Source organism: Manis pentadactyla, chromosome 4 (assembly GCF_030020395.1).
Source record: "Manis pentadactyla isolate mManPen7 chromosome 4, mManPen7.hap1, whole genome shotgun sequence".
Taxonomy (NCBI): Eukaryota; Metazoa; Chordata; class Mammalia; order Pholidota; family Manidae; genus Manis; species Manis pentadactyla.
Genome location: NC_080022.1, coordinates 182,757,364 through 182,773,551, shown reverse-complemented (window position 1 = coordinate 182,773,551; position 16,188 = coordinate 182,757,364). Strand labels below are relative to the sequence as shown.

At 45.4% G+C, this 16,188-nt stretch overlaps 1 protein-coding gene across 9 annotated transcripts in view; it reads left to right on the top strand.

Annotated features, from left to right (window-relative positions):
• SLC39A11 (solute carrier family 39 member 11) overlaps positions 1–16,188 on the top strand; it is a 382,305-nt gene that overhangs the window by 92,652 nt on the left and 273,465 nt on the right. For 6 of the 9 annotated variants that reach the window (XM_057501668.1, XM_057501669.1, XM_036900054.2 and 3 more), the window contains exon 4: positions 12,355–12,513. The exons of 2 other annotated variants lie outside the window; for them this stretch is intronic. In XM_057501668.1, the coding sequence (XP_057357651.1) occupies positions 12,355–12,513 (159 nt within the window). Of the gene's footprint in view, positions 1–12,013; positions 12,119–12,354; positions 12,514–16,188 lie in introns of all 9 variants that reach the window. One more of the 9 variants, XM_036900051.2, reaches the window with a different exon arrangement.

Genomic DNA, 16,188 nt, shown 5'->3' with positions numbered 1-16,188 from the left:
GCTCCTTTATCCGCGCAGCCAGACCCAGCTTTTCTAAATGCAAATCAGCCCCCATCCCTCCCTGCTGAAGGCATCAAATCCACTCCCCCAAGTCTGTGAGGGGCCTGCCTTCCTCTCTCCTCCTCCTGTGCCCCTCCCTCCCTTAGCCACTGCGCTTCAGCCACGGTCGCCTTTCTTTGTCACAAGCCTGCTCCGACCTTAGGACCTTCACCTGCCCTTCTCTCTACTTGGAATTGTATAGTGGCTGCCTCTCATCACTGAGGTCTCGGCTCAGATGTCACCTCCTCAGAGAAGCCTTCCCTGACTACTCAAGTAAAGTAACTCCTCCCCATCACTCTCTACCCAGGACATTGTTTTATTTCCTTCCTATGATTCATTGTTCTCTGAAATTTCCTTTTTCTTTATTTTTTCTTGTTAATTGCGTTTCTGCTCTTACTAGAGACATCATCCCTGGGTAGAGAATTTGCCTGTCTTATTTTTTGCAATCCTCAGTGCTGAGCAGCAACTAGGCACTCAGTAACTATTTCCTAAATTAATTAATGCTGCTCCCCCAGAATCATCTTCCTAAATCAGATTTGAGGTGCTTTCACGCACCCCCAACGAGCTCTCCATGGCTCGCCCTTTCTTACTGAATAAAGCGTAGACATCTCTTCCCAGCATTCCTGACTCTCCTTGCTTGTTCCCGTCTCCTTTTCATGCTTCTCGTCACGTATCCACTCTTACCTGTGCCCCACCATGACCTTTCCTGTCCCCTGAACCTGCCCTGCATCTCCTGGAGCACCCTGTTTCCACTCCATCTCCTTGCCCTGACCCACTCACCAGCCTTCCCGCACCCTTTGGTACAGCACTCTCTGTGTCAAGTTCAACCTGAATCTCTCCTGTCTGGACTTCTGGGTGCAATACATTTGACTTTGGGGTGCATTCTCCCTGAAACTCTGAGCTCCTGGTGGGCTGCGATTCCAGGCTCCGCACTGACTCACAATTTGGTGGCACAGTACTTTGTACAGAGACCTGTGTCCAAAACAGACCCATCTATGCATGTTATTGGATTGGATTGAAATTTAGGGGGTCAGTGATCTGGTGGGAAGATGAGGGGACCCTTTGGCAGCTGTAGATGATGTCCCCTTGTCATTTGTTTTGCATATGGATAGATTCATCTGGTACACAGCAGATCCTTGATGCACATACACATTTTATTATCCATTTTAAACATGGATATACTTAGTTTTCAGGATGGATAAATTGAGCTTCAGTTCCTTAGGAACTTAGAGTTCCCTAAGAATTGTAGCATTTAGATGATTACGCTTTGATCTAAACCCTTTTCTCAAATAATTTGCTCTGAAAATAGTAAAAATAGAGACATTAAATAAGCATGTGTAGTATCTAGTATTTTTAGAGTTTTTAGACCAGGTTTTGTGCTAAGCATTTCACATGCGTTATTGCATTTGATCCTTATAATCATTGTCAGAGATAAACCCCACCTCGGGGATAGTGTTGTGGTTAAGAGCGGGGGCCCAAGAGCTGCACTGGCTGGGTCTGAATCTTGGCTCTGCTGCTGACAAGCTATCTGATGTTGTTAATTACTTAACCTCTCTGCCTCGGCTTTCCCGTATGCAAAGTGGGGATAGTAATAGAGCCTAACTCTCAATGTTCGGAGGCTTAAGGAAGCTCCTGGCGTGTGGTCAGTCTCTACGAAAATATTATTGTTATTATTAATTACATTTGACTTCTGAGTGTCACTATTATTTCTATCATTATTTCCATTGTCCATGCACAGAAATAGTAGCCCTGGAGAGATGAGTCTGTTACCTGAAGCCTCCCAGCTGGAAGCTTGGATTTGAATAGTAGCCTGACTAGATCTAGAGTCATGCCTTCTGTCCACTGTGCTGTATTGCCTTGCGTAGAGAGGGAGGGAGAGGAAAAAAAAGGGCAGATTCGCCCCAGAAGGGCAGAAATGCCCCAGAATGGCTGGCGGGGCTAGTCAGGGTTGCCAGATAAAATATATACGACTAGTTAAATTTGAGTTTCAGATAAACAATGATGTTTTAGTATAAGTGTTCCCAAATGAAAAATAAAATTCGTTGTTGATCTGAAATTCAAATTTAGCTGGGCTTTCTGTATTTTTATTTGCTGTGTCAAGCAGCCCTAGGTGGGGGGGCTTTTTCATGCTCCATCCAAGTCCCTTCTTGAGATACTGTCCCATGGTTCAAGATTCCTTGCCCGCCATCTCCCAAGGATCAGTGCCACTACTGCTGGGAGTCTCTTGCACCCCTCAGGTGGGTCAGGACAGAAAACACTTTGAGAGCCTGTGTTTTCATGAGTGGTGCAAATGAAATGTGGTTATGTTTGCAGTAAGGGATGGCATCTTTCCTTCTCGACCCTGAAGATCTCACGGCTAATTTCCTCTGAGCCAGGGGAAAGGCACAAAGCCGGGAGCTTGGCGGTTTGTCCCCTTTCTTGAGGGAGCACAGCCAGTGGGAGAAACTCCTCATACCTAGATCTTAGTTTCTTCCCCATGGAGCCAGACAGCTCACTCTTCCTTCCTCTTCCCACATGTTGGCAGGGGCTGCTTCCCTCCCAGCCAGACCTGGGACAGATCGGATCAGCGTGAGCGAGTGGTGGCATGGGGAGGATGGGGCTTGACCAGCTGGTACGATTGTCCATCGTTAGGCTGAAGCTGAGAGGGTGCTGATGGATTGGCGGCTGGGTGCCAAGGAGAGGTTGCTTTGGGCAACATTACATTCTCAAACCAGCTGGTGAAAAGGTTCAATAAGGATGCTCCCCTCCCCCAACTCCCTTTTAAATTGTACACGGACGTAATGCTTTTGGCAGGCTGCAGGATTCTGGGAGTCCTCCCTCAGATAGCTGCTCTGAATCTGCCCTGACCGGTCCAGAGTAATCGGTGTATTTGCACCTCTCTGTCATTCACAATAATGGGTCTGTGGGTGCTGAATGGCAAACTCAAATAAGAAGTCCAAGTGTTATTTGACTTAGGAGCACCGTGATCATATTTTAGGTGTAGCTAAGGTCCCTGCCAACAGGTGGGCATCTCACACCCCATAATTGCTTAGTAAACGTCCAGTTGCACTTGGAGTATGGATGGGAACTTAGGTTTGGAGCAGGACTGGGCTTGATGGCTAACTCTTTTCCAGCTTTTCTCCTCTGTTTTGGCAGGAGAGGTTAGAATTAGGTCTTTGGTCAGTAGATTTGAAGCCCAGGTATGTCTTGGGTCACTGTCTTTGCTTTAAGAAACTACTTTTAAGAATCTCCTAGGACCTCACCAGTGACATATTCAAGAAGGGCCTGACTCTCAGCTCTGGACCTGGGTCTCACTAGGAATCTGGTGAATCTGCTGCATGATCTAAAACTGTCCCCAGAGGGACCATTTTAGGGTGGATCTTAGAACTCGAATACCCAATATGCTGTCCCTGAGGCGCATGGCTCATTAGAATCTGGGGCAACCTTCCTAAGAGGTTTTTAAAAATGAATATAATTTACATATTTTAATAATATGCCCATATCTTAAAGTGTCAGAACGGTGAGTTTTGACAGTTGTCTATACCTTTATAACCACCCCCCAGAGTGAGACTGAGAACATTTCTGTCACCCCAGAAGGAGATGCTGTTACCTAAGAAATTCTGCCTTTTCTCCTGGGCAACCAGTATGATTTCTGCCACCGTAGACTGGTTTTGCATATTCTCAAGCTTAAATGCAATCATACACTCTGTGAGCATGTATGTGTGTGTGTGTGTGTGTGTGTGTCTATATATGCATACTGTTGTTAGGTTTTTTTCTCTCAATGTAATGATTTTGAGATCCATCCATGTTGTTGTGGTATCAGTAGTTTTTCCCCTTTTATTGCTAAGGAAGATTTCATTTTATAAGTACACCACAATGTGGTTGTCTATTCTCCTGTTGATGGACATTTGGTTCCTTTCCAGGTTTGGGCTGTGAATAAAGCTACTGTGAACACTGTTGTTTAAGCCTTTGTGGGGTTGTATATTTTAATTTCTCTTGGGACAACTCTCTAGGGGAGGAATTACTGGGTCATATGGTAGTTTGTTTTTTTTTTAAGTTCAAGTGCTCTTGCCTAGTTTGGAGAGTGCACATGGACTTGTAGGCCAAGGCCCTGCCCATCAGCTCCGCTGGTAGGTGTAGGTGACAAGAGTCAGATCATTCAAGCAGATCTGCATCAGTGAGTAACTGTAACTGAAGTGAAGTGTAAATGATTATATATTTGAGCTGTTAGGTTTCATTCTGTGAAGTTGTATGAGGCTGGTGTATGATGAGGTCTTTTTGGTAAAAGGAAGTTAGGTATAGGTAGAGCCCCCATGTGAATTTGATTCATGCTTGAGTCATGCCTCATAATTGATATGCCAAATTTGAAAGCTGACTCAATGCAGAATTCATGGGGCCACCCATCATGGCTTTCTGATGGGTGACTCAATATTGAATGGACATGGGTGACCTCCTTCTGGAGGGTCGCCTGCAGATTTCTTCCTTCTTCCCAGTCCCTCTGACCCTATTCTGGGTGGGCCTTCACCTGTTGTTTCCAGTCTGGGAGAATCTGTTCTCATAGGTTGTGGAGGGGCCCTGGCTTTTGTAGTTTCAAAGCTCCAGGTGATTCCAGTGTGCAGCCAGAGTTGGAAACTACCTGCCCGTTGTGTGAAGTCAAAGCCATTCTGCTAGGCTTCTTAATTGCATCCAACTATCTCTTGGTACCCCCAACACATGCCCTCTTTAAGAGGCAGGCTGACCACCCTGCAGCCCCCACAACGTAAGCTCTGGCATGCTGGCTTCCCAGCTCACTCACACTGCTCTTCACAGCTAGAAGGTCCCACCCTTGTTTTCCTTTCCAAACCGGGTCCAACTCTCCACCATGTTTTCTTTGACATTTTACTTTTTAACAATGTTGCCATCTGGTTTCTTGGGATGACTGCGGGCTTTCTTCAGTTATTGTTTCAAATGCTGTACCATTTCAGGTGTTTTCTGTAGCCTCTCTTATTATGGTACATAGCCAGCTCCTCAAAGGCAGGACTCAGATTAGCTTTTGTTTCTCCTCTCCCCTCAACGCCACCATCATAGCCTCCTAGAATCTACCATAATATCAGCCATGTAGTAGTCACTGGTTCGGTGCTTGTTGATTGACTTTTAAAATTATTTTTATATCTTATTTGGAGACAGAAGTTAGAGACATTACTTGGCTTCTGTATTTTTGGAATCATTATTGCCTTGATTTATATGAACTGCAACTCTGTCTACTCCTTAATTATACAGTGGCCTTCTTGAGGTTGGAGTTCCTGTGCCTTTGCTTCAATAAACATTTAAGGAGGACTTACTCTGTAACAGGCCTTCAGTTGGGTGCTGTTATTTTGGACTCTGTGTTCCTGTCTTCCATAGACTTCCATGCACTTTAGACTTTAGAGGCAGCTCATTGAATGATTGACACTAATATTCAATGCATTGTAAATGATCTACATGCAATCATTTCCTCTCCCCTTTTTATTAAGAGGAAACTTTTGTTCTGTGGCTTGGATTTTCTTCCAGTCTTTAAACTGTCATTATTATCATAAAAGACATACTTAAATGTACCCATCATGCCAGAATATTCTGATGTAACCCTTATGGAACTCTTTACAGATTCATTTATATTTTCAGAGCTGAACTTGTCCCAAAATGAGCCCTTATGTAGAAAAGAACAGGTTTGCCTGCAGTGGGCTAGATGTTTAGCCGACTGGTTTTGATTATTCTATGCTGGTACCTCTGACACCAGAGGGAAATTAATAGCATTATGAAGTATGGATCCCTGTGGCATTCTGCACGATATTTTGGGAGAAAGGATTATACGTGTTTTGCTAGGTATTGGAAAGTATAGAAGTGAAATGGGGTATTTCACTCTCAGGCAACATGAGAAAGAGCTTGCAAATATCTGCTGCTTTTAAATGTCTCCTCCAGTCCTTTTTCACCTCTGGTCAAAGTGAAATGATTTAGGAGCTGTCAACAAAACACACACAGTCCAGTTGGGTGTCTTATTATTATGTGGAGATGCTTCTGAAATTGAGTTTTTGCACGTATGGTCCTTTTTTCTCATTAGATTTTCACTGTGAAATCAGGGTCTTCTATTAAAACATTCAAAAATTATATTGTAAACTTATCTATAATATTCACTTATCCTTCTTGAGGCTGGATAATATTCCATTATAGTGTTATAAATTTATTAATATATATTTATATATAAATAATTTATAATATAATATACATAATTTATATGTAATTGTATAATATACATAGATAACAATTCATATATGATAAATTAAAATATAACTATATTAACAAATTAACATATTTTAATATAAATAATTTCTTTAAAATAATTTTTAATACATTTTTATAACTACAATATATATATATTATATTAAGTAAATTGTATAAATTTATATTATAGCAGTAATATAAATGATATATTAAACTTATATGTTTACATATTTTAAAATAATATTATCAATTTACTAAAATAATTTCCCCCAAGATATATGCACATATAGTTTAAAAAGCCAGGTTGTTCTGTAGGCTTATAAGCAAAGTACAGCTGTTTCTCAAGTGCATGCTTCCTCGGCCATTTCTTGACTTTTTCAGCTTTAAACATAGCTGATGATTTCTGGGGGTGGAGGATGAGGATCTGGTTCTCTTAATCTCCACCTGCATCCTACACTATAGATACATTATATTTCTTAGGTTAGTTCAATTGTCACGGCTTAATAGTGGAATACTACTCAGCCATAAAAAGGAAGGAACTTCTGACACATGCTACAACATGGATGAACCTTGAAAGCATTATGTTCAGTGAAGTAATGCAGACACAATGGGACAACTACTGTGTGATCCCCCTAATATGAAATATCTAGAACAGGCAAATTCATAAGCAGAGAGTAGATTAGAGGTTCCCAGGGGCTGGGTGAGATGAGGTGAGGGTGGGGAGTTATTGCTTAGTGATAAGAATTTCTGTTTGGGTTGGTAAAACAGTTTTGGAAACAGTGGAGATGGTTGTACAACTTTGTGAATGTCATTAATGCCACTGAATTGTATAAACTTAAAAATGGCAAGTGTTATATTTTATGTATTTTACCACAATAAGTAAGCAAATTAATAAACCAATAAAACATAGCTTACATTGTTAAGACTATAAGTATTACTCATGTATTTCCTTTCTTGTGCAGTTATTGTGTTTTCCAGAGGTAAATGGGATCCCTCCCAATAATTAGCCACCAGGCTCCCCTGAGAAGTGTAGATCTCTCCTGCATGCATTCAGACCTCAGGAGCTCTATAATTTTGCTTTTTGGGGAGCCCTCCTGTCCCTCTCGTGCCTGGGCTTTTGATCCCCGGCCTGTTGAACTGTTGTGCTGACATCATCCGATTTCACCACCACCTGGGGATTCCCTTTGTTTCCCTCTCCTGTCCTTGATGTTCCTGTTTTACTTCATCATGCCAGTGAAAACAGCACTTAAGTATCTTGTTGAGAAGGGAGGTAAAGCCTTCAGCTGCTCAGAGCCTGAGCTGGGGGCTCCTGCATAGGGATCTGGGTTAGAGGGGCTCTGGGAGCAGCCCCTGCAGAGCCGTGGGTCGTGGGGGCCAGGGCCGAGGTTGAGTTGAGACTGGGTGCTGTCAGCACACAGGCATGCACTTCCTCCTGATTTCAGTGTGCTGCCTGCATCCCTGGCTGGTGGGTGGTGGTGGGGTGGTCTCCTAAATGTGTGGTGGGACAGTGCTTGGCCACGTGGGGTACAGGAAGAATTGGGTCTGATGGTTCCTCCGGCTCCCCACCAGTACTCATTATCTGCCCATCTGCACTCCCATGTCCAGTGGCTCTGGGCTGCTCTGTCCCAGGGCTGGTATGGAGTCCTGTGAGGTGAACCATCTTGCTCTGAGTCTCCTCTGCTGGGCTCAGGTGCGAGCCTCCTTGGAGCATCATTCAGCCCTCACCTGCCCCTCTCTGGCCCCCAACCCACAGTGGCTGCCACTCGTCTCCCCAACCTTTTCTTCTGGGGTTGAGGCCCTTCTTGTCCTCTGCCTTCACCCTAGTGGGGGTTCCAGAGTGAGCAGCTTCTGTTTGATTGGCCATGTTTATCTAGAAGTCCTACAACTGACATTTTGTGGTAGTTCAGAATGGACTAGGATGTACACATAGAACAGTAAACATTGCTATTGTAAACAGTCAACTTTGAAAATTGCTTACAGAGGGAAATTATTCTCTGATAAGATGTACTGAGTAGGTGCCATAGAGAAGATTACTGTTTTTAAGGAATTTCAAGCATCTAAGAGATGGAACACTGCCTTGGCAGTAAAAGCCTGGCCTGGGTTTCAAATCCCAGCTCTGCCTCTTCCAGCTGCCCTTGGGTGATTTACTCAGCCCCTCTGAACTACAGAGAGAAGGCTGTAGGTTTCAAGGAGGCAACGTGCGTGTAAGGGACGCAGTCCCCTCTGACTACAAAGAGCAGTGCTGCCCCAGGCCAGTCCCTTTGCTGATAGCAAACTTGGGCTCTTGGCTTGAAGTCTCTGCTTGCATGGTTTATGCCCCTCAGCTGAAGTGGTCTCCCGCAGTCTTCTCTCAGGCCTTGGTAACTTACTACTATTCATTTTTAGTAAGGTCTTTGTATTTGAAGCATTTTAGAGTTTCAGAAAAGTTCCAAAAATAGTCCAGGGAATTCCCTATACCCTTCTCTAGCCCCCCCCTAATGTGAACATCTTACATAACCACAGTACATTTGTCAAAGCTAAGAAATTAACATTGGTACATTACTAGTACCTAATAAATTCCATACTTTAGTTGGATTTCACCAGTTTTCCTGCTAATGTCCTTCTGTTCTGAAGATCCAATCCAGGACATGTACATTTATAGGGTTTTCGTTTTAAAGTGTAGTCTCCAAGAGAGGGAGGTGTGCCTTTAATTCAGAGCCCTAGACTTGACAGTGTAATACACAGTAGGCTTTGTTTTGAACCCCCAGGTTTAGCTGTGCTGCCAAGAGGGAACCGTATTCTGAGTTACATACGTGCTTGTTTCCCTACCTCTAAGGTAGCCACGGGCTATTCATCTGTTCCAGGTCTGACTTAGCTCACAGAAGAAAATGTTTAACAAGGTCATTACCACTGTTGATTAGTTGCCAAATATTTCCTAGTGCTGGGTTTTCTTGAGGGAGTTTATATCATAATCATGGGAAATACCCAGGGAATCAATTACATTTGGTTATTGCTAAAGCTGACTGATCCTGGCCGGGCTGCGGTTCTGGGATGTTTTGCCTGCCGCAGTGTCGGGGTGAAGGATGGTGCTGACTGGATCTGGGAGTGGTGCAGGCAGCTTTGGGTGGCATTAGTTTGCTCTGGGGCTTTGGGAAAGCCAGTGAATCACTTTGGGTCTCAGTTTTTCCATCTGTTAAACGGCGCATTTGGACTACACAGCCTCCTAAAGTCCCTTTTATCTGTAAGAGAGTGTGATTCTGTCAGTAGACTGTTCAGTGGATTATCCATGAAGCTCTGAAAATTCTATGCCAGCTTCTTTCCACACCCAAGAAAAAAACTCCATTATTGAAACAATTACTCATCCACTATTTGTCCAAGGAGTGAAGGCATTTGAGTATGAGCCTATGTATACTTAATTTGGAAGGTAAGATCACTTTAAAATTTAGGTAATAAACTAACAAATGGGGGTGAATCACTTCCTGATTATGCTTTCTTTACCCGTGGCTCCCCTTCATTAGCAAGGATAACAGAGAACCCCCTTAGGCAACAGTTCCTGAATGGCTGGTCAGTCCAGGGCTATTCAGATGGGTGGTGCCAGGATGCAGAGATGATCCACACAGTCCTAATCCTGGTCCCGTGGGAATGTGGACACACATAATAAGTCCAGTGCAATGGAAAAGGGCCGCTGTGGAGGACGGGTAGGAAGGTAAGGAGGAGGATGAGCTCATAGGGAGTGAAGGCAGGCTCAGGGAGATGGAAGAATCCAGCATAACATTGATTCAGCCCATATTCATGCCAGGAACTGCACTGGTGTGGTGTATGCATCGCCCCAGGTAATTCTAAAACCAACCCTGTTATATAGTATCATTGCCCCTGTCTCTAGGTGTTCAGGTGTTTTTGAAACTGAGCCACTGCAGAGAGCTTAGATGATTTGCCCAGGCTACCTAACTTGTTAGTGGCAGAGCCAAGATTCCAACACGGACCTGATTCTAATTCCTGTATTTTCCCATCCATTATATGTGTGCCCTTGGGCAAAGGAGTTCAGGTGCTTGGAATAAAGGGCATGAAAGATGGGTCTTTTCAAAGGTGGACATGCTTGGGCCAAGGCAAGGAGCAGTAATGCAAGACAGGGTTGTAACCGTTGGTCAGGGCAGGTCAACTTCTTCTTCTGATCGAGGGAAAATTCATGTAATGTTAGCCATTTTATGGTATACTATTCAGTGGCATTTGGTCCATTCACAATGTTGTGCAACTGTTACCTCTGTCTAGTGCCAAATACTTCCTCATGCCCAAAAGAGACCCATTAAGCAGTCACTCCCGACCCCCTCTTGATCGCTAATCTGTTTTCTGTCTGTCGATTTACCAATTCTGGACCTTTCATATAAACGGAGTCATAAGGTACGTGACCTTTGTGTCTGGCGCCTTCCACTGGGCATAATGGTTTTGAGGTCCATCCACGTGGTAGCACGTCAGTGCCCCATTCCGATCTGTGGCTGAAAAGTATCCCATTGAATGGAATATTTTGTTTCTCCATTCATCTGTTAATGGACACCTGGGCCGTTTCCATCTTTTGTTGGTTATGACCGAGCTCAGGGAGCCCTCAGCTTCCTTTGCCTGTCTCATGCAGCTGAACCGTTGACACCTTTTCATGCTTCCTGGCAGTTCCTGAGCAGATGCAATTTTCTACGGGTGGCACAAGGCTTTTGCTGGGAGAACTGGGCCCAGAACAAGCAACTGTTGTGTGGATGACGGTTGGCAGGAGGGAAATTACTTTCTGTATGGATTTGTTCTTTCTTATTGCTTTTGTAATATCTGGTTCTGTCACTCTGAATGTTATTTTGGAGGTGGAAGATGCAGATTTTTTTTTTAAGACAAGGTATAATTAAGTTGTTTTTAGAAACCCATTCAACATTTTACATGCAGTGATGACTGTTGTACGGTTACCATGGGTAGTGGGGGGTTCTCTAGTCAAGAGGACGTCACGGCATCTGTAAGAGTAAATGGTGGTGGATGGCTGTTTAATTTGATAAACACTGGTGAGCCCTTTATCAAACTGACCTCATGAGACTTGAATCCAACTTTATTTTTCTCTTTTCTCTTGGGTTTCTCCCCTCTTTGGGGGTGTTTATGGTTTGCTTGCTCAGTGCCCTGCATTCGCCACTTTTTGGCTGTGTGACCTGTGACCTTGTGCAGATTATCTTCTAGGTTCAACTCTTCAAATTCAAATGATTTCTGGATTCAGTTTCTTTATCTACAAATAATAAAACAGCATCTGCCTCCTAGGATTTTTGCGACAATAAAATAAGCTGTCAAATGTGAAGCTCAGTCCCTGGAAATAGTAGGTGATCAATGAATATTAGTTTCCTTCTTCCTCTTTAGAAATAAGAAAATTGATGAGGCCAAGCTGACACTGACTCACTGGTTGTCATCAAATATTTCAAAGGCTGCCCCATGTCACAGAGGAAGGACACAGTCTTTGGTGCTCCATAGAGTGGACCTAGAGCTAATTGGTAAAAATGGAAGGGAGACCGATTTCAGGTCACTGTAAGGAAGAACTTTGTAATAATTAGAGTTGTCTTATAATGTAGTGGAGCTCTTGAAGTAGTGAGCAGCTTGTCCTGGAAGTATTCAATTAAAACAGGCTTTCTCGGCAGTGTTAGTGACATTTGGGGTCCAATGAGTCTTGTTGTGGGGAGCTGGGATGTGCACTGTGGGGTGGTTACCAGCATCTTTGGCCTCATCAAATGCTAGTAGCAGCGTCTTCTTCCCCTGTTCCTAGTGTAACAACCAAAAATGTCTCCAGACATCGCCAGATGTCCCCGGGAGGGCAAAATTGCCGCTGGTTGAGAGCCACTGATGAGAGCCTAACTCCTGTACCCAGGAGGTAGGCTGACCATTAACAAGGCTGCCTGACAACAAACTAGACTCCGTCCCCCCAAGGTCAGCTCTCTCCTACCCCAGAGTGAGTTCTTGAGACCTCGGTTCCCGGAATTCTGAGGGTGGTTTCTTGTGTTGGGGTAGTACCTGCCACCACTGTTTAAGGTTCTAACACTTGTAAAATTGTAGGGTTCAGTGTGGGCCACAGAAAGCAACTGAAGTCCCCTCTGTGATGGTTTGCAGGTCATGCTTGCAGCTTCCTACTGGTCCCTCCTGGCCCCCGCAGTTGAGATGGCCGCGTCCTCTGGGGCCTTTGGTGCCTTTGCCTGCTTCCCTGTGGCCGTAGGCTTCACCCTTGGAGCTGCTTTCGTCTATCTGGCTGACCTGTTGATGCCTCACCTGGTGAGTACCGCTCTTCAAACTTGATATACCCCTTAATGTCCCTGGTAAGTAGTCAGTGATCAGGGAGTAAATATTTCAGGCTCTTTAGGGCTTTTAGAGGAATTGAATTGTGATTTTTTTCCTAAAAGGAAATAAGCTCTCGGTAACATGATTTATCATCCTCTTTGTTACATTTTGGTAACTGCAGGTTTTAAATGTCAGATTTCATTATAAATACAGAGTGCAGCTGACACTATGCTGTGTGGCACAGTGCATTCGAGTGGACCTGGAAACTGGGAGAAGTGAATGACTGTGATCGTGGTCTGACCCTTAAAGAGCTTGTGATATTGTCAGGGACATGACAGCACACCTGACTGTAGCCTAAGACCGTTAACAAAATGTTACATGGGCAAGGGCAAATTAACAGGAAGATGAGGTGGGGCGGCCGAATAGCAGGACTCTGGGTTTGAGCTCACTTGTGCCATTTACTGGTTGCATATCCCTTAGCTCCAGTTTTTCGTCCTTTCACTTGTGCATAACTCACCTAAGCGGTTTACAAAGAATAACAAAAAAATCTAAAAAGGCCTCAGAATGGGGGATGAGCCAGAAATTTTAAGCTTTTTTGCTGAAATAGGACTGGTGGGTTGGGTTGGTGCAATGAGCATGCGCTTGTTTATAGAGAGGGATGGTGTGAATCACAGCCTGAAATCTGGCTGATTGCTGAATGCAGAGAGCCGAGGCCAAGCCATGAGATTGTAACCAAACACGGTCACTAAACCCAGGTAGTCTGAATGCGTTACTAGCCGTAGAAAGGGGCCGATGTCAGTAAGAACCCGGCTCAGGCACACGCAGCCTTACCACACTCCGTCCCAGTGAGCCCCAGAGGTGGGAGACCTGAGCTGGTATTTGAATCCCCTGCTCACCCAGAAAGGAGGGAGGCACAGGCAGGACCCTACTGGAGGCCATTTCTGCTGTTGGATTTGGTGAGCTAGGATTAGGCCAGGCTCCCTGGAGTCAGCTGGACGCATACCCAGGAGGTAGGCTGCCATTCTTTGCCCTGCCTACCCACCTTCTTTCTTGTGTGAAATTCCCAACTGGAGAAAGAGAAGGGAGGATTCCTGGGAACTTGGCCCTGGGGCTAATGAGAAACTGATGACGCGTGTTCCAGAAGGACCAGACAGCTGGATCTGATGGTTGGATGGAAAGCCATGATAGTGTCTCAGAGGAAAGACCATGTGTCATTTTTTTCATCAGAAGCTTGAATGTGTGTCAGTTTCCGGCCCCTGAACCCTTTGCTGCCTTGCTGTTGAGTGTATCTGCATGATAGTAGTTTCCAGGGGTCCCTAATGTGGGCTGCCACATTCTGCTCCCAGATCTACCCTGGGGATGTGTGAGCTGACTGCTGGGGTGCCTTCTTCTTGCCCTGTCAGGAAGATCTTGCGTCAATGTCCCTGACCCTGGGACAGGAGAAGGAGAATTGCCTCGGCAGCTTGGCGTAGCCCCTGCTGGGTCTTATTCGTCCCTTCCCACCAGGGCCCAGCTGGGCTTCTGAGACAGTATCTTGTAGAGGGCTCTTTGCACTCATGATGTGTCACAGCTCTTGGTCGTGGCCGTGGGGATGGGGGTCGGGGGGAGGTGACAGAGTATTTGGTCAGCTGTCTGAATGTAGGGGCTTTCTCTAGGCAGTGTAAATAGTCATTGGCCAATTTGTACTGCGCAACAGTAGTTTTTATTTTAAACATTTTGCTTCATGTTTGTTCTTATATATGCTTTCAATATGGAGAAGATTCCAGGATCTGGGAATGGCTTGGGAGTGGTGGGTGAACATCTAGGGAGAAAATTTGAAAGGGCTCCGGAGGGCATAATAGCCATTAATGCCTGGAACTTCTCTAATTGGCAGGAAGGTCAACCTGACAGTAAACATCTATCCTAGGACATTTTAAAAGAAATGAATTGTTGCTGTTGATATGAGTGGGGAATTTATCTTGGAAGGTCTTAGAAATAGGTAAGAATTGCTTTTAATTGCTATTGTCACTAAATACAAATATTGCTATTTAAGAGGGGTTTTTGCAAACAGTTCTGTCCAGCCTCACTGAGACAGTCTAAAGGTTTCCGTTGGTTTCACTATTAATTTGCTGACCAGACCCAGAAAGGGCAGCAACTTGGTCTATGGTGGGTGCTTCAGGGGGTCTGAGTTAACGGGCGTTGATCTTGAGCCTACTGCTATTGTCCAGCACTGATTGAGCACCCAGGGAAGATAGTCTTCTGAGGCAGAGGGGCTGGAATTTGGGTTCAGAATGCTCACTGCAGTTGGAATTTGTGAGCCAGCAGCTTTAGAGGCTGTTGGAAGTTGGGTGGGCGAATTCAGCTTGAGGCTTTTCAGTGTCTGGTTCGTTCCACCTAGGACGAAGCCCCAGCCTTCAGCAGATGGCCCAGGAACAGGACGATGTAGTCTGAGCTGTAGGCTCTCGCTGCATCAGGGACAGAGCGCTCTTACCTGTGGAACGGGCCCTCTGGGATAAAGGGGGGCTTGCCTGCAGAAAGCTGCGGGACCTCCTGTCTGTCCTCAAGTGGTTGGAGTGTGATGGGATGAGAGGCAACGGGTCAGTCTCTCTGTGACTTCACCTGGAGAAACGAGCTGGGGCAGAAGTCCAGACAGGGCCGAGATGTCATTTGAGGGACTCTGTAGCGATGCCCTTGCCGAGCCATTGTTCGTGACCATGTGAGCACAGGTTCCAAGGCCTGCCAACATCAGAGCCGCCACCCTGGGTGTAATTGTCCCTTTAGGATCTGATGGGCAGCAAGACTCTCAGGTTGGTGGGAAGGAGATGGTTACCAACCAACTCTGTTCTCTAACTTCCATTTCTGTTTGTTCAGCCTTTCAGATTTATTTGTCCCCCTTTTTGGAGCCAAGGCAAGATAATTGCTCATGAAAAGGGTTTTACTCTTAACAGCCTGTCAGGTTGAACCCACGGCAGCTTTGTTAACTTGGGATGCATCAAACTGCTCCCTGAACTGGGTATTTATTTTCATAAAGTTGAGAAGGCTCGTGCAGTACTGTAAATGGGAAATGAACCGATGGGGATTTACTGACTTTGCCAGATCCTGTCTTAATGAAAGAGGCAAAGAGGTAGGGGGCAGGCAAGGGAGCTGCAGACTGCGAGGCCTGGGAAGGGGGCAGCTGATGGGCAGCTGAAGGGGCCAGCCCAGCACGATGTTCCCCTTAGGATGGGCCTAGGCAGAAACAGAGTGACGCCGAGCAGCCCCGGATCACGGCATTGGGGTCTCTGGTGGTCTGCCTCCCCGTGCAGTTAAGGATGGCCGTGGGTGGCAGGCCTTTAGTTCAGCACAGTGATTTTCTCCCTCGTGGGCAGAAAGGTGGGATGGGGGAGGAGGGCAGGCCTCATGTCTTTCATTTTCGTCCTATCACTGTTACAGCAGTACAACACAAAAACCTCATTTTAAAAATTAAAAAAATTTATATGTGAAAGGCCTTTCCTGCTATAGACTGTATCCCCCCCCAAATTCTTATGTTGAAACCTAATCCCGGTGTGATGGTTTTTGGAGGCAGGGCTTCCTGGGGGTGATGAGGCCATGAGGGGGGAGCCCTCGTGAGTGGGGTTAGAGCCCTTATGAAAGAGCCTGCGAGAGCGCCTGAGCTCCTTCCAACGCGGGAGGGCACAGCGAGAAGAGGCG